This window comes from Lissotriton helveticus, chromosome 11 (genome assembly GCF_964261635.1).
Source record: "Lissotriton helveticus chromosome 11, aLisHel1.1, whole genome shotgun sequence".
In the NCBI taxonomy this organism is placed as follows: Eukaryota; Metazoa; Chordata; class Amphibia; order Caudata; family Salamandridae; genus Lissotriton; species Lissotriton helveticus.
In genome coordinates, this window is record NC_136072.1 from 329926124 (window position 1) to 329948916 (window position 22793).

At 42.5% G+C, this 22793-nt stretch overlaps 1 protein-coding gene across 2 annotated transcripts in view; it reads right to left on the reverse strand.

Annotated features, from left to right (window-relative positions):
- The window catches only part of FARP2 (FERM, ARH/RhoGEF and pleckstrin domain protein 2), a 1696743-nt gene that overhangs the window by 164608 nt on the left and 1509342 nt on the right, over window positions 1-22793 (reverse strand). For both annotated transcript variants that reach the window (XM_078665691.1, XM_078665692.1), the window contains exons 20-21: window positions 16651-16719; window positions 16014-16103 (exon numbers count right to left, since the gene is read on the reverse strand). In XM_078665691.1, coding sequence (XP_078521817.1) covers window positions 16014-16103; window positions 16651-16719 — 159 coding nt within the window. The remainder of the gene's footprint in view (window positions 1-16013; window positions 16104-16650; window positions 16720-22793) is intronic.

Sequence of the window (22793 nt, forward strand, 5' to 3'; positions counted from 1 at the left end):
CGTGTCTCCCGGTCCCCTCTGCCCGCCATTTTGGAGACTGCGTCACAAGGAGATTCACCAGGTCCAACGGACCGGTCACCAGAAAGTGAGGCCTCGGGACCAAGGGGCCGCAACAAGGGTGTCACCGGGGTAGAGCCAGCCAAATAGGAGAATAGGCCAGGCAAAGGTCAGACCGCCGTCTCGTGCCCCGGACCCAGCCCTGGCCAGACTCTCTCGCTGTTGTCTCAGTCTGAGGCAGAATCGAAACCGAAACCTAAGAGGGGGACCCTCAAGTCCAATCCCCCTACCGTTGTTGTTCAACTCCAAGACGGCCACTGAGCCTCACCCAGTCCCGGGCGCACCGCAAGGGCGGAGCTCAAAAGTGCGAAACACCGTAACTCCGGCACCCGGTGTCAAAATAAAATTCCAAAAGGTCCAGGTAGATCAGCCCAACGTCCTCTACACAAATCCTCGTAAAAAATCAGGATTAGTTCAGGATATTACGCCGGGAGTGGCGGGGTCCGGGGAGCGCTGTGCTCACGCGGCCATCTCGGATGCCCGCCAAGCTCCTCCTCCATTCACTGCACTGTTGATCTACTCCTGCAACTTTCATATGCCAAGGGGGCTTTCTCCTCTCTATCTTTTTCATGCCCTTAATGGCCACCGATAGCTTTTCCTCTTCATTGTCTTGCAGACGGGCCAATCTGAGTATAAAGAATTGGTGAGCACTTATGAGAGGCTTTCCCTCTCTTTGGTCATTCTCGAAATGCCTGCGGCACTGAGAGTGTGTATTTCAGTTTTATTACATACATCTACATGACTTCTTCTATGTAAGGGCAACCTTGGCTTCTCTCCTTCAAAAGACTGAGGGGCAGATTTACAACAAAGTAATACAGCACGGTGCAGCAAGTCATTTTGCTAAAAACGAGGAGAAATGAAAATATTTCTCCTCGTTGCGCCTCGCTACCCCACCTCTAGGGTGGCGTAGCATTCACACGCATCTCCAGATTTACGATTTCTCGTAAATCTGGAGATGTGTCTTGTTCCATGGGTGTTGCGTGGGAACACCCACAGCAACACCCATGGAACGCCCCTTCCACGCACAGTGCTGAGTGTGAAGGGGCCATATTTACGAAGAGAGGAAAAGTCACACAGGGTGGCTTTTCCTCTCCTTGTAAATATGGAGGAGCCCCCTGCGCCACCAGTATGTCACGAAAAGTGACGTAGTGGTGGCACAGGGGGCTTGTTAATCTGCCCCTGACTACTCAATGTTCACATGACTGCCACCTTTGCCAAGCCTCCAGCATGTCCCTGAAGCATCAAGGTGAATGCCCAAGTTGACTGAGCTCAGGAAATCTCTGCTATTCTGAGATCAGTTGCAGCTTGTCAAGCTAATGTTGTATCATCAATGAAAGGTGCTTGGTAAGTGCCTACTAGAGGGGTTTCCACAACCAGACAACAATAAGACCACCACCAGGTTTGTGGATCTCGCCATGATCCTAGGAAAACGAGAGATCACTATGCATTGGAAGGCACACAGAGGCCCAAGCCTGACCAAATGGAGGGAAGGACTCCTTTGTTGGGTATGTTACAAAAGTGCAGTACTATTCCAGAAAGCAAGGGGGGGTAACTAGACATAGCCAAAGCATGAGATCACCTGGGAGACTGTCTAAAACAACCTGCCCCAGGCACCTCTGTACAGTCCCCTCTAATTGTGGATGAACCAGCAGCGAAACAAGATTAACTCTCCTTAACTTCTCGCACAGTGGAACATGTGGGGCATCTTACATCCAGAACCTTTCTAACATTGCTGAGTGGGAAGGCAACCCTAGATGAGGACTCATAGCCATGGGCGGGGATGGGAAGTATGTGGGGGATAAGGGCGGGGGTAACATTTGTATTAAATGGGTAGGCTGGCAGTGATTATTGTACCACATTGTCTGCATCGCTATTTTTTATTATGTGAACTGTTATCGTCTAATACCTATACCATGATACGTAACTAATTACTGCATATCGTACTGTTTGGCCCGCCACATGTTGACTGTGCTGTCATAAAATACAATAGAAATGTGTTAAAAACAAAAAAACACAAATGTGCTTGGTAATATCTGAATACAAACGTGTACCAATGTCTGACCTTTGGGATTCGTGTAATTTTGCTGCCATGAAGAGTGTCAGCAAGACCCATTGCGTCTAATGAGAAAATAGATGTGGAGAAGCTCCTCAACTGGAACCCAGGGAAAGACAAGAGCGCCTTCTGTGGAGTGGTGTGGCTCACTGGTTAGAGGCGGCAGACCCGGAAGCAGAAGTCGGCCCGGGACCAGGGTTCGATTCCCAACGCGGCAGGGTCGTGGACCAGGGACAGCGGACTCGATAATTCTCGCTTCGGTGCCTACTCTAAACAGGGGTCGCACTCGGCAGCTATGGGCATTAGCTTGCCTAATCTCCACAACGGCCCCATCAACGCCGGGGATGCCTGGCCCCACCTTGGGGATTCCCAGCAGGGACCATCCCACAGGGAAAGCCAGGACGGGTTCCCCAGCGGTATTCAGCGCCAGGACGCTGGCTGGCAACAGTGCGCTTTACAAGTATACACATTACATTTACATTACATTACATTCTGAGGATCCACATTAGGGGGTAGTTTCCCAGGTACATAGAATACTCATGAATAATGCACCGGAAATGCCTGTGCAGACCCGGGGACAATGAGAGCTACACCTGGGCACCCTGGTGGGCTGGAAGGTGTCACTGATGCATGCAATGGAGGTGACACTTCAAGCACACATCCGCCCGGCGGGGATACTTCGGAAACTTTAGCAAATATGGGGTGGGGGGCTGGCAAAGCTACTGCAGACTCAGCAAAAGAGGAAGAGAAGAGGAACCTCTAGGAGACACTGCCACAAACTGCTCTTGAGAATGACCCTCTGCATATCCCGAAATGTATTCACCCTGTAATACGCAGATTGAAGACTGAATGTCTGGGTAAAAGTAACTACTCACCGAGTAGCTGACACATAAAAAGCATGTTATTGGGATTGTTAAGTTATGAAATAACAAGAGAAACAATGAAGAAAAGAAATGAAGTAACTTTTGCACTGGATTACAACACAATAGAAAGAAGTGGAAAAGCAAGTATGAAATGTAAAATAAGTTTATGATTGGAGGTACTCTGCAATTTCCTATTTGAATAAAAAGTCTAGAATGTAAGGTCCTATAACTTTCAGGTGATTATGTTTGGAATTTAATTCTTCTTGATGCTCAAAATTCAAGAAGATAAGCGTTCATTATATTTTCTTGAATGGGCTTTCTTCACTTCTTCCACTCGATTAGCTTTACGATTATCTTTCCAACATATACATCACCGTAACTACAGACTATAATTGTATATCACAGCAATGTTTACATATGTGATTTAATATGTTGCTATTTCTTTAAAACATTAGAGCACGTTAGTATTGTTTGGGTGACAGGTGCTAACCATTTTAAAAATCAAGTATACAAAAAATTTAGGAAGGAAAATTTTAAATAATCTCAGCCAATGGTAATTACTTGGGCCGCATCCCAATCCATCAATATTTTGCACACCATGTCACCTCAGTTTGTACACAGCTATATGCAAAACAGCCTCAACCCTGGTCCATTCGGAACAGCCCAGCCCAAAGGGCTTTCCTGAACCAGATCACAAGCAACCCAGCACCTGTTTCATCCTAGTTATGGGCTCATCAGCCAGGAACATCTTGAGTCCAGTGACACAATGTGCACGAGACCCATGCCTGGGCATACCCGTCCCACTTAAGGCGACACACTAAAATATGCAAAAACGTGATGGAAGTAATGCTTTAAATAATCTCAGCCATTGATAATTACTCGGGCTGCACCCTGACCCATCGTTATTTTGCACACCATGTCACCTCAGTTTGGTCCTATCGATATGCAAATCAGCCAGGTCCTCCCTTAACCGGAACACAAGCAACCAGGACCGGAACAGAAGCGATCCAGGACCGGTTTGGCCCTAGTTATGGGCTCATCACCTGGGTACAGCTTGATTACAGTGATACAGTGTGCACAGGACCCATTATGAGCCCATAACTAGTGCAAAAACGGTCCTGCCGTGTTTGTGTCCGGTTCAGAGAGGACCTGGCTTGGCAGCTCAGACTAGACTGTTCCTACTGGAGCATGGTCAAGACTGATTTTCATATAGCTGGGTTCAAACTTAGATGGCATGGTGTGCAAAATAGGGACCCACTGGGATGCGGCCCGAGTGATTACTAGTGGCTGATATTAGCTCAAGTATTTTATCCATCACTGATTTGTTTAACCATTACAAAATGGCACCTGCAATGAGGTTAGTGTTGTAATTACCTGAATACTTGTTTGGGTTATACCACTACGCAACATTTCCCAATCCTCCTTTGTTCCCCTCCCTCTTCCCCTTCCTTATTGTTCTAGTGCTTAGTTTTCTGTTAATGCTGAGACTCTGACAGTTGGTCTGAAATTATCCATAAAACATATGAAAACAGTCCTTTACGATCCCAGATCAAATGGTATGGTTGAACGAATGAATTGCATGTTTAAAGAATGCATGCAAAGAGCAGAGGTAAACCATGTTCCCATTGCTAATGCTCTTCAAGAAAATATATGGATATATTGCGCACCCCTAACACAGTCACAGGTGTATCACCGTTTGTTTCTCTTAAAGGGAGACAATCCAAAACCAAACTATCTGCTAATTGGCTTAGAAAATAAAAACAAGTTTTGATCTCCAGGGAACAGGTTATGGATAGAATCCAAAGTCATCAAAACAAATATACAAGGAGATATGATGAGAAAAATGGTTCCACGATCCCCAATTCCAAGAAGGGAGATTGGGTGAAAATCAAATTACCAGGAAACAGAATGAAGGAGTGCAGTCAGTTCTTGAAACCTTTGAAAATAACATGGGTAGGTAAGTATGTGGTCACCTTAGAAAATGGCCAAACCTGGGGAAAAGACAGAATCTCCAAACTTAGGATGGTGTCACACAATTCCAACTCTACTCGGCCTGGCTTAATACAGGTTAACACAACCAACAATCATCAGCAAACATTCAAAACAAAAAGGGAAAGGAAGGTGCCAGAATGGCTTAAAGATTTCAAAATGTATTAATAGTTTGAAATACTTTATTTAGGCCAAAGTCCATAAATGTTTCATAGCAATACAAAATATTCACGATAAGATCTAAAATGCATCAAGCAGTATATATAAAATATTCTCTGTAAAATGATCATCAATCTCAGGATAAAACAATATAAACTGGTCACTAAGCATTCCATTACATCCCCAAATGTATTGATATATACTTGAGATCCTACAGAACATGTATGTTTACTCATTCATATGATTTGTACCTTTTTCGGTGTTTAAGGACACAGGCCACCTCTATACCATATATTATACATGTGTTTTAACTGCTTTTATTGACATTTGTATATAGTCTCATTCTCTTCATATTGTTGATGAGGACATATGCTGTAATTACCTGAACACTTATTTGGGTAGTACCAATGTGCAACATTTCCCACTCCTTTGTTCCCCTTCCTCTGGAACCTTCCTTATTCTTCTAGTGCCGAGTGTTCTGTTATCACTGAGACTCTAACAGTTGCTCTGACTGAAGAGCTGATGGTGTGATTTATAAACCTATGCAGAATGACACTTAGGTTATTAATTGAGGTTTGTAGTAACGTTTTGGCATATCTTAATATGAACGTTGGGACCCTTTTTAGGAATGGCTGCATATTGCAATACGTTACCATTAGAATACATTTGTATTGGTTTTGGTGACATGTGCTAACTATTCTAAAATGGCGCAAGTAATGAGATTAACATTACGTGCATTTGGGCATTGGATTAATGCCGAACTTTGGTCGAAATTGTGCTAAGTGGAATGACACTGATGTCATTACTTGAGGTTTGCGGTAGCGGTTTGTAATTTTTCAATATGAATTTGGCACCTCTTTCAAAAATAGTTGCGTATTGTTTTCCATTAGTCTAGCTTGATTGGGTCAACTCTTTAGATGGTCTTTGGTATTTTAATTGTTTATATTTCTTCTCTCAAACTAATACAGATATTAGAACTCTTTAGATGGTCTTTGTTTCTGAAGACGATAAAATGTGTCCTTAACTACTGGAGGGAGCATTGCCATCATTTGACTGGGAAGCGTTTTTTAAATAATGGTTTTCAATGGAGATGCGGAATTGGCATGTCGAACATGGGTATGTACACATGTGTATGTATGTATGTGTGTATATATATATATGTGTGTGTGTGTATTTATATGTGTGTGTGCGTGTGTGTGTGTGTGTATATATATATTCACTGAAAAAACCATAGGTTATAGACCATATATAGTTAGGAATTAGCATTTAAAAAACCTTATTTTACTCACACAAAACCATTGAAATTCCATATATAGTTAGTTGCACTAACTATATATCGCGCACCCGCAATCCACTGCTGATCATGTCACATATTACATCATTCATGACATGGTCAGTGACATCACTGATGACATCACTGATGACATCTCAAATGACATCACTGATGACATCACTGATGACATCTCATTTGACATTACTGATCACATCACTGATGACATCATTCATGTGATAATACGATAAACCTCTTCAGACTCTAATATAACCTTAGATACACTCAGTGTAAACAGACACTCATAGACTGTCACTCATCCATGGAGTTACTCAGACACTTAGTCAGTCATGCAAAGAATCAATCACACCTCCATTTCCTCAACTATACAGTTATACACACCTTACTTATTCAAACATATACTAAAACATATTTACTCACTTATACAATCCTGGATACAAGTTCACAATGATCCATACAGCCACTCACACATTCACTGGCTCTTATGCACAGTTATTTATATATGGTAACTCTCACATGTACTGTGTTTTACATATGTACTTACTTTGACATGTAGCACTGAGATATCCATTCACTCACCAATACACTCATGCACACAGTCAACCGCCCATACAGCTGTTTCCACATGCACTTTTGAACCCATACATCCAGTCAATCAACTGCTCACACATCTATGCAGAGAGTCATACACCTCCCAGCCACCCACACACACACTCAGTCTCCCATACAAATGCTTGGGCAACCAATCAATAACCCATACAGTTAATCATATAGCTAATGATCAACACATGCAGCAGTTTACAGAACAACAGACATAATGATGCACAAATTAAGACAGTTTAGTCACTAACCCATGCACTCAGTGAGACACATTTAATCAGTCACTCATACAGTCAGCCATGCCCCTACTAAATCCTTCATCAAGACACTTATACATCCATTCATTCTTCAATATGTAAGACATATTTTAACTTTACAGAATTATACAGTCACTGGATGACATCATCAGTGATGTCATCAGTGATGTCATTTGAGATGTCATCAGTGATGTCATCAGTGATGTCACTGACCATGTCATGAATGATGTAATATGTGACATGATCAGCAGTGGATTGCGGGTGCGCGATATATAGTTAGTGCAACTAACTATATATGGAATTTCAATGGTTTTGTGTGAGTAAAATAAGGTTTTTTAAATGCTAATTCCTAACTATATATGGTCTATAACCTATGGTTTTTTCAGTGAATTTTCAAGGTTTTGTAAATGCTAATTCCTAACTATATATGGTCTATAACCTATGGTTTTTTCAGTGAATTTTCAAGGTTTTGTAAATGCTAATTCCTAACTATATATGGTCCATAACCTATGGTTTTTTCTGTGAATTTCATTGGTTTTTTAACAGCTAATATCTGTAGCTGTAAAATGTATTCTTCTTTAAATCCAAAAATATATTTTATATGTTTATGAATAATTTTTTTTTTAAATATTTTTTTTTCTTCGTTCCCGCTTCGCAAATCGGGAAGCTTCCCGTTAGCTGACCTTGATGCCGCGAAATAGACCGCGAGCCGGTAAACGTTTCTTTACCGCAAGTGCCGCGTTACAAAACAACATCGTGACGCCTCCCGTCCGCATGACGTTTCACGTTGTCGCGTGATACGTCATATGACGTACTACGTTAGCGAACTGGTACGCGAAGCGAGTCGCAAAGCGCAGGTTTCTGGAAGCAAACCGGGAGGCCCTGCAAAGCGCTTAACGTAAACACAGCAAGTCATGTGACTTGGTAATAACACTTTTCATTGGTTCATTTCACTTTTGGTTTCCTAATGATGTAAGACTAGGTCATATAATCTAAAATGAACACTTTTGATTGGTTGAGAACTCTTGTTTTTCCCAAATGATGAAAATCCCTCCTTCTTTCCTCACTCTGACTTTCATCATTGTGAGAGAAAGACCCTTTGTGATCACTGAGCAATGGCTTCTTTAGTAGCTTCAGCTGGTGCTTCCCCACCACCTCCACCACATCCAAGGAAGAGTGGACCACCTGCTCAAGTTATAATTCAACAAGAAGAAGAAGAAGAGGAACAGGAGGACGAGCACGAAGAGAGGCAGTTTTTGCCTGAGCAGCCCAGGACGTCTCACCGGAAAGAAAACTTCATTTGGCAATTTTTTAAAATTCCCAAAGGTCAGAAAAAAGTAAATGCAAGATACGTAACTTGCCTTATATGTCAAGATAGACTGTCCAGAGGGACCGACAAGAAATACAGTTTCGGAAACTACACAATGCATCGCCATATGACTAGGTGGCATCCTAACAACTACAGTGCTGCACAGTTTCGGAACGACCTAGATAATCTCCCTATTATGGCCAGAAGATCTGTTGTACCGGAAGTAACGGGACCAGAGGGCAGGGAGATGGTGCCAAATATACAAATGAGATTTGGTGATGTAAAACACATCTGCGTATTTTGCGATGGATTCATTTCCTACGGAGAAAAAAGCATCACTCTGATCAACAGAGCTATTGACAATCATGCTCATGTTTGTCCGAAACGCCCAAAATAATAAATACTTCTTTTTTTTGTTTTGTTGCTCCTGTTGAGCCCTTTACAATGAATCGTTTTCATTGCCCCCTCCAAGAAAAACCCAAAAAAATATAAAACTGTTCCGAAAAATTCAAAAACAGTAAAAAAATGTTCAGAAAAATAAAAAAAAAAAGTTCTTTTCAGAACTACCTCCCCGTTATTAAAAAATTGGTACAATATTTGGAACTGTGCCAACCTCTATTTCTCTTAGTTCACTTCCCAGTTCGCTCGCCGGTACGCGAACCGGAAGCGAACCAAAAACAGTAAGTATAAGGGAAGGAAACAGACACTTATGTTAAAAGAAAGACAGCTATAGGGGAGTAAACTAGAGATACTATTACCCGTAATCCACTGCTGATGATGTCACATATTACATCATTCATGACATGCTCAGTGACATCATCAGCAGAGGATTGCGGGTTTTTTGGCAACATGCCTTATCCACGGTTTAATAACGCTGCCTTTTGCTTTATATAAGTTTTCAAATTGTATGAAATATATACCAATAGGTCGTTATGAACCTTTAGGTAGTGCTTTTCTTCATGAGGTCTGGTCGCTTCCATACACATACAGATGTTTCAAAGATGATCAAGAAGTTTATCTGAATGGAGAGGAATGCACTGAGACGCCAGATCATTCACTAATGTGTAGGCACATACAGTTACACGGTTCATGCAACAAACACCGACCAAATATGGCTTGCGTGTTGCAAGGCACGCCAGTTCCTGCTATCATCCCCACGTCAAGTTGTTGGAAAATTGTAGTTATTTGATGCTCAATAATGAAGATTGTTCTGAGTTAATTAAAAGTATTCCTTTTATCGTAACAGTAAGTGAACGGGTTATTTGCTGCAGAAATGTTCTATTTCCTCCCACACATGAACATAGGGAGTTTTCAATCTGGCCACAAATACCAACCTTGGGACACGTTTCAACGGCATGGCAAGAATAAGAGCTCTTTTGTCTCAGAGAGAGGTGGCCTTAAGTTCGGCCCGTGAAACTTTCGTACTTCACATAGCGAACACCCGTACAGAGGTGCACACCCTTTTCAATTAAGATTTGCCTTTCAATTTCAGCAACATGTTTCCGACTATCTTTAACGCATCCTCCACAAAGTCCCTGGCGCACTTTTTTAAAGTTGTTACCAGTGGTCTCGTGACTTCATTTGAGAAAATCTTTGGAGTCATCCCTGCTTCCTTTCATTCCATTTTCTCCACTCTGGTTCGTGGATTGGCATTTTTCCTTGCATTACCAGCGGACGCTCATGTGCTTTTTTACATTTTTAAATATGGATGTCCCTCCTATGCAACCTCACACCCTGCAGCTGCTGACACTGTTCCGCAATCGCATGCTAGAATATTATGGCACAATGCCGTTGGCGATATTAAGCACGGCATATGGATTATCTTTTCGATTCTCCTACTTCACCTGTGTCCAGCCTGTATTTCACTGCCTGACCTGTGATTTCGATTGGGCCATTGATTTGTGTCTCTGCGGACCGGTTTCTCCTGACGTCGACTTTAATCAGCTGATGACTCCTATCATTACTCACGAGTTGGTTTGTCCTGGCGAAAGGATTATGGCTGTGGCATTGATGCATGGACTACTTGGTCCCTGGAATTTACTGGCGGCAGCACAGTCTTTCTTGGAACAGAGCTTTCTTGAAAACCCACCGAGCTGTCCTCTGATGGTGATAGAGGATCCGGTGCTGGGAGAGCACGTATGTTCTTTTCCGCTTTTAAATTGGATGGCTGAACTGTTTTCGGATGAAGACGGTGACTTCCTATTGGAGGCTGTTGCAGCTTATTTTGCATACACAGTTATGTCATAGACCTTTTTCATGTTTGATATGCTGAGTACTAGCATTTCATTGACAATTCATTGACTTATTTGTCAAGTTTTTATTATTTACCTTGCCTATTGGCTTAAGACTCGATAAAGTACTTGGCTGTTTTATTTTTCTTTAGCATTAAATTTTCCTAGTTTTTAATGCTTTACCCTGCGGACCGTCCACATATAAACTTGCAATCTGCTCTCATGAGATGGCACTTCTATTATCTTATTCAGTTCGTTTCCGGATCATGGGGAGGTGTCATCTAGGTCCTGGATATCTTTACACCGTGTTAAGTTAGCATGGGCTCATTACCGGTTTAAACGCCATTTTTCCTTTTTTGCAACTTCTGCACAAGACACTTAGTTGTTGCTTTAGCTTTCCACCTAGTAGTTCATCGTGGTTTACATGAGAATAATATGTTATTGGTCTACTATCTGCTTTACTTGTTAAACTATATCTGTACAGCGAGTGCTAAAGTTTCAAGAACAACACGATACAGAATTGTTATGAGGTCTGATCTCCACGACTTCATACTCATAACATAAGTGCAACTTCTGCCAATTCTGGGCATGAGGCGGGTTTTATATTGCTTTGCCGAACACACATACACAACAGTTGATGCGGTTCACATGAAGAGAGAGCTGGTGTATGCTGATGTGATTCCTTCAAATCTAAGACACTAAAGTATGGGCACGCCCTAAACCAACACAAAGAGACCTTCTTAGCAAATAATATAATATGTGTATTAGGGAGGGTGAGATATAAGCAGCCGCGGGCCGTGGAGGGAGTTACGATGGGGCAGGGAGGCGGGGAGGGGGAGAAGCAGGGTGGAGCCCTCTCTACCTTGCCCCTCCCCCTCCCCGCCTCCCTGCCCCACCGTAACTCCCTCCACGGCCCGCGGCTGCTTATAAGTGTTGCTAACTCTTATTCATTTACAGCATGTTAACATACTGTCACCATTCGCTTTTTATGTACTAGTAACTATGCTGGTAATTTTGCTACTGATAATATGTGTACTTGTATTCTCCACCCTGCTTCTCCCCCTCCCCGCCTCCCTGCCTCACCGTAACTCCCTCCACGGCCCGCGGCTGCTTATAAGTGTTGCTAACTCTTATTCATTTACAGCATGTTAACATACTATCACCATTCACTTTTTATGTACTAGTAACTATGCTGGTAATTTTGCTACTGATAATATGTGTACTTTTATTATCTAAGGTACTACGCCTGAGAAGACGGCATTAGTAAATAAACATTTCAAATACACATCTGTTCTTCTTAACTCCATGTTCTGGTTTCTAAGAAATCTATAACGACCGACTGTTCATGAGTTCCACGTATCCTGAGGTACTATAAGTTCATATTCTGGATTGTCTAAACATTGAGAGTTTGTTATATCCAATGTGACACTGTACCTAGCTTGCTAAGGAGTTTTTGATTACTAACGTGAGTTTTGGGACACCCTAATTCGCAGAGGTTCCAATCCTCTGTCCACAGTTCTGTGTGAGAACAGAAACCCTGCGACAGGGGCACCCCCGACCCTTGCTGGAGCTTCATCACACTTGCGATACAACTCCAGCAATGCATTCGCCGAGGTTCCAATCCTCTGCCCACAGTTCTGTGTGAGAACAGAAACCCTGCGACAGGGGCACCCCCGACCCTTGCTGGAGCTTCATCACACTTGCGATACAACTCCAGCAATGCGCCACCTTTACGGCACAGATACATCACGCATCTGTGCTGTTTTTGCCCCATGATGCGCCGCATTGTAAATGCAGCACACCATAGGTGACGGAACAGCGGCACAGAATGACTAACACATCCCTGGTGATGCGCCAGTCATCATAAATGTATCCCTATGCTTCTTATCTTGTTAGAGATGAACCGCCATATGTATCATCAAAGTTTTTTGCATTTCCTAAATAGCGAACTTTAAGGAATACATAGCGATTCTTTACCATTCCTAGTTTGCGATGAGCTATTTGCTAATTAGCCGAATGTAGCCCAATGAAGCCCAATGTAGCCCAATGTAGCCCAAAGATGGCCGCCAGACACACAAAAAAACAAATGTAGCCCAAATATCAGCCAGATGTAGCCCAACTATAGCCCAGTGACAGAATGACCAATCAGCTTCGCAAACCTCCGTTACGCGAAGCGGAGCGCTGTTACAGATATATATATTTTTTTGAACGTTAATTTCTCAAAATCCACTGGAGCACATATATTGAGACCTAGCAAAGGCACATCGGGCTACCAGTCCCTAATATTTTGCCAAGTTTCGTGCAAATCCATTCAGCCATTCAGATTATTATTATTATTTTTTTTTGCCCCGCGGGGCCCTTTTAAAACCTCCACATCAAACCTAGGGGGTCAGCGAGGATCTACTATGCCCCCTTATAGTTATTTCCCCCTTTGTTTTGACCTCCTCTTGTCTCTCGATCCTACCGAGAGACAAGATGGCGGCCGCTACGGACTGTTTGGAATGTTGACAGACGCCGGAGAACCAATCAGCTTCGCTTCACAAAGCTCCGTTGCGCGAAAAGTCCGCGTCCTGGGCCGCTGCCCAGTCCGCTGTCACAGATATATATCTTTTTTTAAATGTTAATTTCTCAAAATCCACTGCAGCACATATATTGAGACCTACAAAAGGCACATCGGGCTACCAGTCCCTACAATTTTGCCAAGTTTCGTGCAAATCCATTCAGCCGTTCGGGCTAAAAGTGAGGCCAACCGCCCTATGGAAATTAACATGGGAAAAACGCGTTTTGGGACCCCCCTTTTTTCTCGGCCCCCCCTTGACGAACCCCCCCAAAATTTTCAGGGGCTGCTCAGAAACAAAATGTGCCATTTTCCTGAAAATTTCAGCCAATTCCGTCCACAAACGCCAAAGTTATTAGACATAGAATTTTCAAAAAACCCATAGAGAAAAAATCCTAACTATATATACCTACTGGCGACCGCCAGTAGGTAATATATATATATATATATATATATATAAATATATATTGTAGCTCCAAAGATGCCCATCAGGCAGGGATGCACGCAGACAAGTAACTGCACAGAGCCATTTATTAGGTACAGGCAGGAAATGGCATTCCAAACGAAAATTACAGCTCCTCGTGTCGAATTAGCCTGACGCGTTTCAGAGCGATAGCTCTTTCCTCAGAGGCTCGACAGTCCGGTGTGTGCTGGTTCTGACACGCCCCCAATTATATACAGACCCTCTGATGGGTTACTCCAATGAGTGTTCGCAAAGTTTGTTGGGACATGTAGTGTCAGAAAAAATTATATCCTTCAAATGGATGTTGCACAATACACGCTGATGTCTGTTATTTAAAAGCCCTCGGATGGGCCTCAGAATGCCAGTCCGTCCTTAAATCCTTGTTGCTTGTCCCACAGATGAGGCTCGGCAGGAATCCGAACCCCGTGGCCCCCAGAGTTACCAGGGTAGTGCAATCCCTCGCGGCTGGACCACCGCGTGAAAATTGTAGCTCCAAAGATGCCCATCAGGCAGGGATGCACGCAGACAAGTAACTGCACAGAGCCATTTATTAGGTACAGGCAGGAAATATATATATATATATATATATATATATATATATATATATATGAGCAAGAAACTCCTTAAGCAACCTCCAAACACTTAAGGTCGGCGAAGCTATCAACAGGAGACGGACCACAGGATCTGGCCAAGAATAGTTTATTGGCACAGGAAAACAGCCAGGACGCGTTTTGAGCTATTAGAGCCCTTGATCACATGCAGAGCCATTACATTTTTTTGTCTTTTTTATGCAGTGAATGTATATATATATATATATATATATACACTTTTTGAGTTTCGGTTGATACCTGGGTTTTGGTATGGTTTATTTGAATTTTGTATTTAGTTCCTATGCGTGGTCTATGACGGACATGCTGTATGTACTTGTGTGTGTATGGTTTGTCTTTCCTTTGAGTGGGTTGTTTTCGATTTGTGTATGTACGCCGTGAGTGTAATAAAAACAGTGGGATGCTGTATGAAGGGTTTTTTTCTGGGTGAGTTATGATTTCTGTGGTGTACAGATGGTGTGAGTGCAATGAGAACTGTGGCAGTTTGTGATGTTATAGACAGCAATTGCTATAGTGGCTCGCTCTTGGCTTGAAGGATATATTGGCATTCTTATGATCATGAGCTAGCTGTGGTCAACTTGTAATAATATGGCTAATACCATTGTGGTAGTTTGGCACACCATTATGGTGATAATGAGAGAAAGTGCTATAGAGGGAAAAGTGGGAAATCAATAGTTTTTTTTATTTGTAACACAAAGGGGTCTATTTTAAGTAAATGACTTTGGATGTGAATCAATTGTATGATACCAAATATGCTTTGGTGCTAACAACATAATAAGCATTTGAGTTGTCACATATCATATTTGTTGATAATTCACAAGGTTATGATTTGCGTATAGGCATTTCTCAAAACATTTGCCCTTTTCATTGTATATTTATCATTGTAGGGTCAATATGTAATATAAAGTCGCCATGTTACTGATCAGTATATGAATATACTTCATAAGTAATTTTATTTCTTAACAGTTGGGGATTTGTTCTATTTCATTCCGCTGTATATGTATGATTGCTGCGTTGACATTTATTAGATGATGAACGGAGAGGACTGAATTTTGAAGTCCAGTGGCAAATGTCGTACGTGGGCATTTATTTGAATTGATGGAGTGGACGTAATAGAAATTAAAACCAGAGGTCCCTGAAAAATATTTCAGACATTTAGTTGGTTGGTTAGCCTCTGCCAAATATGAATGGCAGCCCTGCAGTATTTATCATTATTATTGTTGTGAGTCCCAGTCCAGTGCGTGAGCTATAGAGCTAGGATCTTGCATGAGGGATAAGATGAGACTAAAGTGGAGGAATAACTAGTGACAGGTTAGGGAAGCAGTCTTCATAGCTCTTTGACGGGACTCCTTACGATGACCCTCTTGTCCTTTTTGGTTTTTGAAAATATGCAGGTTAGTAAAGCAGTGAGGAAGCTTTCAAGAGCTTAAAGCTGCTTGAAAAAGGGCAGAGACCGTGGCAGCAGGGCATAGCTGAGTGATAACTAGCAGGCAGTAATGGAAGATGCACAGGGTTGAACAAGTGGCACACAAACTGACACACACATGCTTTGTCTTCCTTATGGTCTTTTACATACCAGCATGCCATGCAAAGGCAGGTGTCCATGTATTCTGAACTGGTTGGTACCGGTGATGCCTTTGCTTGTGTACAGCAAAATATCTGAGAACTGGACAATAAGGGGGATAAGAAAACAAGAGAAGAACATAAGAACATATGAGTTGGAATTGATCACGTTTGTTGCATAATAAGAAGCAATTAGTTGAGTATTCTGTACAAATGCCAGTTTACTGTGATTTATACCACATCAAAGGCCTGGGAAAATAAGAACTCATTCGAACTGGTAGTGTAGCATAGCAGCTATGAACTTTAATTTAAAAGATTTAAATTAGGGTTGTTTTTATGTAGTGATTTATGATGGGAAATACAAAGTGTATGGTGACTCCTGAAGCTTTCCTTCCTAATAGGCCATCTTTCCAGACATATATAAAACATATTTTGAGCGCTGATCCACCTTCAAGCATGGCAAAAATGAAAGTGTAGGTTGAATTGTCAGCAGAACAACTGATCCAGAGAGCTGACTACAATCTCATCAGACTCAGGTACACAAACATGTTTGTAATATGTAGTTACATTAAAAAGACAGGGTAGAGTGAAGAAAGAGCCAGGAGGAGTAGTGGTGTCTTACTGCAAGGGAGCAAGTGTGAAACACTTACCAAAAAGAACATTCTTTGCTGAAGACCCTTTTTGGTAAGCTTGTAGAGGCATCCTTCCCGGATGAACTCCTGAAGAATACAGAAAAAACATACAGGTGAAGGCTCTCCTGAAAATCCAAGAATAGCATGTATATTTTTGGAACAGACAGACTAAGCACATCAAACCCCTGGAGTGAGTGGCTTAATCCAACATAATTTCAATGAATGATAAGCCCTTTTGGCACAAGCCTCTACAGGATACAAACCACCTTGATTCTGATGGCGAAGAACAACTTCCCTTCAATTCCATTTGTTCTAGTCAAGCGACTGATTAGCCATTTGAATTAATATGTAAGGAAAATGTTACTTGTAACAATCAGTTTGCAACTTGTAGTACTGTAGATTTACATGCCTTGCACACTTCGGAATATGTTCCCTCAGCATACTCAACATTAAAATCAGATAGTGGTGTGTTATGGTGTGCCCACCAACATTCCCTCCTTCAATGGATGGTCGTTTTATTTTAAAGGCCTGGCAAGCCTAACACTTTGATTCCTTGTAGTCCTTGGGCAAGCAATGGTTATAGATTTTATGATGGTCTAACCACGGGAACTTGTTGTTGCATTTAGGGCAGAACTGGAAGGATGTGTACTTCACAGCCAACCCACTCACGGGCATTTTCATATGAACTTGATATATTATGGTAAAGTTGACTCTGAAAACGTGCAGTCATAAGGTGTCCTTCTTTCTGACAGAGAGCAATTCTGGTGTCTGGAGTCAAAGGCAAACAATCGCCTTCTGTAGCTTGACAAACCCTGAGCTCCAAAAAGTATGTTAGAACTCAAAGCCATAAAAAAGCTAAGATGGAGATTTTGTTCTGGTGCATGGTGGGTTTTGGGGCTGTATCATGAGTCACCTCAAAACAGGCATGAGTCACCTCAAAACAGAAACATTTACTATGGAAAAAAAGTGCACTTTGTAGTGTGCCCACCGACCCAATTCATAGTATACTACTTCAGGAGTAGATGACACTGGATTTTCAATAATCTGTTGTGCAGTCTGGTGATGTAGGTGGGTTACACAAATTGCAAATCCTCTGTTGCCTTAAAACACTGGACCTTGGCATCAAGGCCTAGATTCCTACAATTTGATTTGACAAGTTTCATAGAGGTGGAATGAAAACTTCACTTACCTATAACAATGGTCTCCGGGATTGGTAACATTTGGAATTTCAATTGTTATATAGCATATTACCGGGTACCTAGATAAGAACTATAGCAACAATCTTTTGGTACATCTTCATCCCATTAAGACTGAAAACTAAACTATTCCAAAGATGTCACAGAGGTTATACTACTCAGTCCCACTGATGTCATCAACTGTACAGTTTCAATCAGGAACGTATGAAGAATACCACTGATTTCTAGGGGAGAAATGTAAAATCCCATGCAGACGTATAATTCTAAACCATTTGAAGCATTGTTGCTGCCAAATAACCTCATAAACACTCAATATTCTATATGGTCATGCTATGTTGAAGGTGGGTGATAACACAAAAATTAGGTGTACACTGGAGATACATCTGAAAACAGACTGGCTGATCTGGGCCTGATGCCTGCTCAAGGTGCATAGTAATATCCAGATAGCTACATTAAAGTTCAAAGCAATGGATGTAACTGGCAATTTATCTGCAACCGGTTTGGTTTACTAATGACTATACCATTTTATGTGGCATTTAATATTTTGATCTAATCCTTATGAAAAGGGTTATCAATTAACAGACCATTATGAAAGTTGGCTATCAATTAACAGACCTGTAGACGTCCTAACTGGTGCAAGGGCAATAAGAATTCAATTGTATACTGGGTCAGTCTAGGGAATGATAAACAGTAAGCATGTAATTGAACCATTTATTCTCTACTCCCCGATCCTCCATTGCTTTCTGTTTGAAGATTATAAAATTCTGCCCTTGAACAACAGCTCATAACACAGTAGATTTCACAATTAAGAATCATTATGTTGCCACAATAGCTTGGTTCTGGTAGACGAATAGCAAAGAAGCCCCAACAAAGTTAGGTTTCTGCTCAAATCTGCTTTCCCAGTCTTCCGTTTCCATCTACAAGGGGTAGTAATGTAAGTTGGCCAGTACCAACAGAAGTTCCAGGCCGGGGTGGGAAGGGACTGTACAATGCCAATCTTTGTCTTACTTCAGGTTCTTTTCCCTAAAGTTTGAAGGAGAACTTTAATATGTAATTGAAAGATTCAGCAATGCCACCCTTTCCCCAGACTAAAGAACTATTGAGTTCTAGCCCTAGTGTGTGGTTAACTAAAAGGATGGGGACAACTGAGTAGAAGACTTATGGCCCCACATCTATTCTGCTAAGCTGTCATCCATGTCAATGAATGCCAGATGAATAACTTACACAGTCTACAGAGACTCTCCAGAGAAAGGTTGGCCTTTCTCCATGTTAGTCTCCTGGTTAATCAGACCCTACACAAAGCTTCTGCAGTGTAAGTGGACTGGGACCTCACTGTTAGTTTAACATCAACCAGGAGCTGTAAAGGTAGGACATTGCTAGCAGAATTACAATAACTATGGTGTTCTGGTCAGTGCACTGCAGAAAGAAGGCCTGCTAGCGCTCCTTAAATGTTGGCTTTAATAACTGATAGATGTTTAACTCAAACCTTCCAAAATACCCACCCACTATAAATACAACCAGAATTCAGTTATCAGTGTTCTTTGTAACAGTGGAGTAGGCTAAAGCACACTATACAGTAGTATACACTAGCTTCCTGAAAGTATGAAAATGTAATTATCAATGCCATTTATCCAAAAACATGTCTGTACCACCTTTCAGACTGCTGAAATGTGGTATGCCTTTGGGTTCATTCAACCCACTCACAATGTGATATTTAGGGTGACCACAGCACACTGAGGGGTCCGGTAAAAAGCGCTCCAAATTGCCGTTCGGAGCGTTTTTCCCGTACGAATCGTACCCTGCAACGTCCCCCGTACGTACGACGAAGTAAGATCCGTACAGGGAGCTGGACTCCGTACGAATCGTACAGGGACCGTACGAATGAAATCCCTGTACGATTCTCCCTCGGAACCCGCTGTACGCGACATCTGTACGGTTCGTGGCTGCTTTTTCAGAACCGGCAAGTACGATTCGTGTTGGGTACGTGCCGTACGACCCTTTTTCTACGGGAGCTGAAAACAGCCGTAATAGCAGAGTTCGCCCTGAAACAGGTACGGAACGGCCCCTCCCGGGTACGGTGCGTACCCTCCATGATCGCAGGGGTACGGTGTGTACCCCTGCGATCACTGGGTGTACGCACCGTACCCCGCGATCTCGGGGTGTACGCACCGTACCCCGCGATCTCGGGGTGTACGCACCGTACCCCGCGATCTCGGGGTGTACGCACCGTACCCCATGTCCGCTGGGTGTACGGTACGTACCCCCCATGATCGCAGGGGTACGGTGCGTACCCCTGCGATCATGGAGGGGTACGCACCGTTCAGTGTGTATGTGAATGTGCGCTTTTCCGTACGAATCGCCCTTACCTGACGTGGACGAATCGCGTCCTGATACCCCGGCCCGGATCGTACTTGGCGAGTCATACGGTGTGTGTACGAGTCGTACGGAAACGGCTCCGGATGCGAATCGTACGGACGGAAATTTTACCAGATCGGAATCGACCCCTGAATGTGAGTCATTATCATTGGTAACTGACTTTCAATTTTCCCGTGTTATCGAATGGTCTGAGATGTGCACTAATCCAATGGAGGAAGAGACAATAGTTGTAGTGGTCTCACGTAGGAAACGAGGATGTGTTTGGCAGTGATGCTTGACAGCATGTGGAGCTGTGAGCGGTTCTGCAGCATCTCTTGGTGGCACACGAAGCCACAGGTATGAAGGGACTCCATATAGTTGGAAGGGGGAGGTAACTGACTAGGTACTGAGCAGGAGAAAGAAGCAGACAGTAATGAAACTTTAGGGACCAGGCGGCGGTGGAGTAGATTATGGGAGGAGGTGTGGCTCAAAATTAGTTTCCTCGACCTTTACAGACTACCACACCCACCCACCTCTAACCCCAGCTCAGGGAAAATAACCAGAACCAAGGGAACAAAGGCTCAGAGAAAGGGATGAGATAATATGTTATAATCATATTATGCAAGTTTAATAACAGGGCAGATTCTTGAGTAAGCAATGAGGGAACTTTGGGCGGTGCAACCTGGTTAAAGGAACTCTGGTGAGCAGCGAGAGTCTGAAGCAGTGGTTGGAAGTGGGCTGGAGAAGCTGGTGATCTGTATACTTGTATTAGAAATAAAGCTTCAAATCAATTTATATGTATCCTCGAGTTTGTATGAACTTAAAATTGGCAACAAGTGTCCTTGGACCACTGGTGTTGCTGCACACCCACAGTGCTGCGCTCAGGGGGCACCTCACAATTATTTCCTCCCACATCACCGTTAACCCAGCTGGAGTTCATTCCAAGGAAGGAATACTCGTATATGTACTCGTATAGCCAGAGGCTGAGAGCTGCCTTGTAGTTTCTTGGTTCTTGGACTCCCTCTCCGTTTCTAAAGGTCATTGATGAGGCAGTTGGACAGCATTTAAGAGGTGAGCACTTCAGCATTGTTATTGGTGGGCATGACGATGTCACGGCTGCAGTTCCATTGCTGCACTGGCCGCCATCTTTATTTGGGACATTCAATTAATTGAAAGGAACGGACGTGAACCTGGATTGCATGCAGTGACATCATGGAAAGTGGTGACGCCACACATTGAAATATGTGGTTGCGCTGCAGCCATTTTAAATTGGGAGGTTTTTTGCAAGAACATCCATACATACATTTGGTGTAAAGCGGCAACGTCTCTGCTCGATTTTGTGATTGTGTGGTGGCCATATTCATTTGGGATACGTCGTGATATCCTCATCTCAATGGTTATGGGTCATTGTCTCCTTTCCGCCTGCTAACATTTCTATGGTTCTCATGCATCATAGGTTAGAACGCTGATATGTCATAGTGTTGTGGGTCTTGATCTGGTAGAGGCAGCTGGGAACCTGGCTGGATGGGATCTTCTGTTATGAATAAATCAAAACTAACTTTTGTCTGGAGCCTGCTTTCTTAAATTTTACACTGGCGTAGTCGGCAGCCCTATCTACTTTAAGAAGATCTCAACACCTTTGAAAATATTCTCAACTGCGGCAATGTTCAACTCATTGGCGGTGAGACTTTTCCAATTTATATTATAAAGGGTGATACGTGAGCCAAATGTGCTTAGGACTTTTATCTCATTTTTCGTTTATTTTTTCTAAAGACTTTAAGCGCTACCCTCTGTTGTAATTATGAAGAGTCAGGTTGACACAGGCTTAACTGAACATTACATTCATTACATTCTTAAGAATGTCTAGATAAGAAGAAACCATAACAATTCCAATAAGAACATAGAATATGGAATACTACACCCTCCACTGCCAACCCTCACCCATGTGGCTAAACGATAAGAGTTGGGAGCATTTCGACACATTCTCGCCTTTTAATTCATGTAAAGAGCTGGGAGCATATCGATGTGGCTCACTCTTGTTAATGGGTTGAAGGGTAATTGGTGGAATTTTACCTTGAAAATTTTAATTTTGTTTTAGTGGAGCCAAAGTGTTATGGTTTGCGCAAGCTAAATTCAAACTAAAACACTTTATTATGCTTAAGAATTTTGGCTCAACATTTGCTTCTGTCTCGTTCCACATTTCGTCTTCATCACTGCACGAGTGCGTGTCATTGCTTTGTTCACGCTTGTCGTCATCACACTGTTTCCGTGACTTCTCTAGCATTTGTTGTGTTTCCAAGCAACCGCAACTAAGTGACTATCATTGCGTGACGTCACCACGCTTGACAAAGTTACGTGGAAGCCATCTTGAATAGTTGGAATATCCTAGCAACCAAGTGATGCTTGAATCTTCAGTTTTGTGCATTTTGCCTTGAATTTTCTCAATTTATCTGCAGCAATACGCCGCTTTATTATTCAAGATTAAATTCCCAGCGATGCGCACGCTAATATTTTGAGCTTTGTGCGTATTGTTTTGCATCTCTACACTTCGTCTGCAGCGATACGCATGCTTTTGACACTATTGTATGGTTCTTTTAGTTACATTCTTCA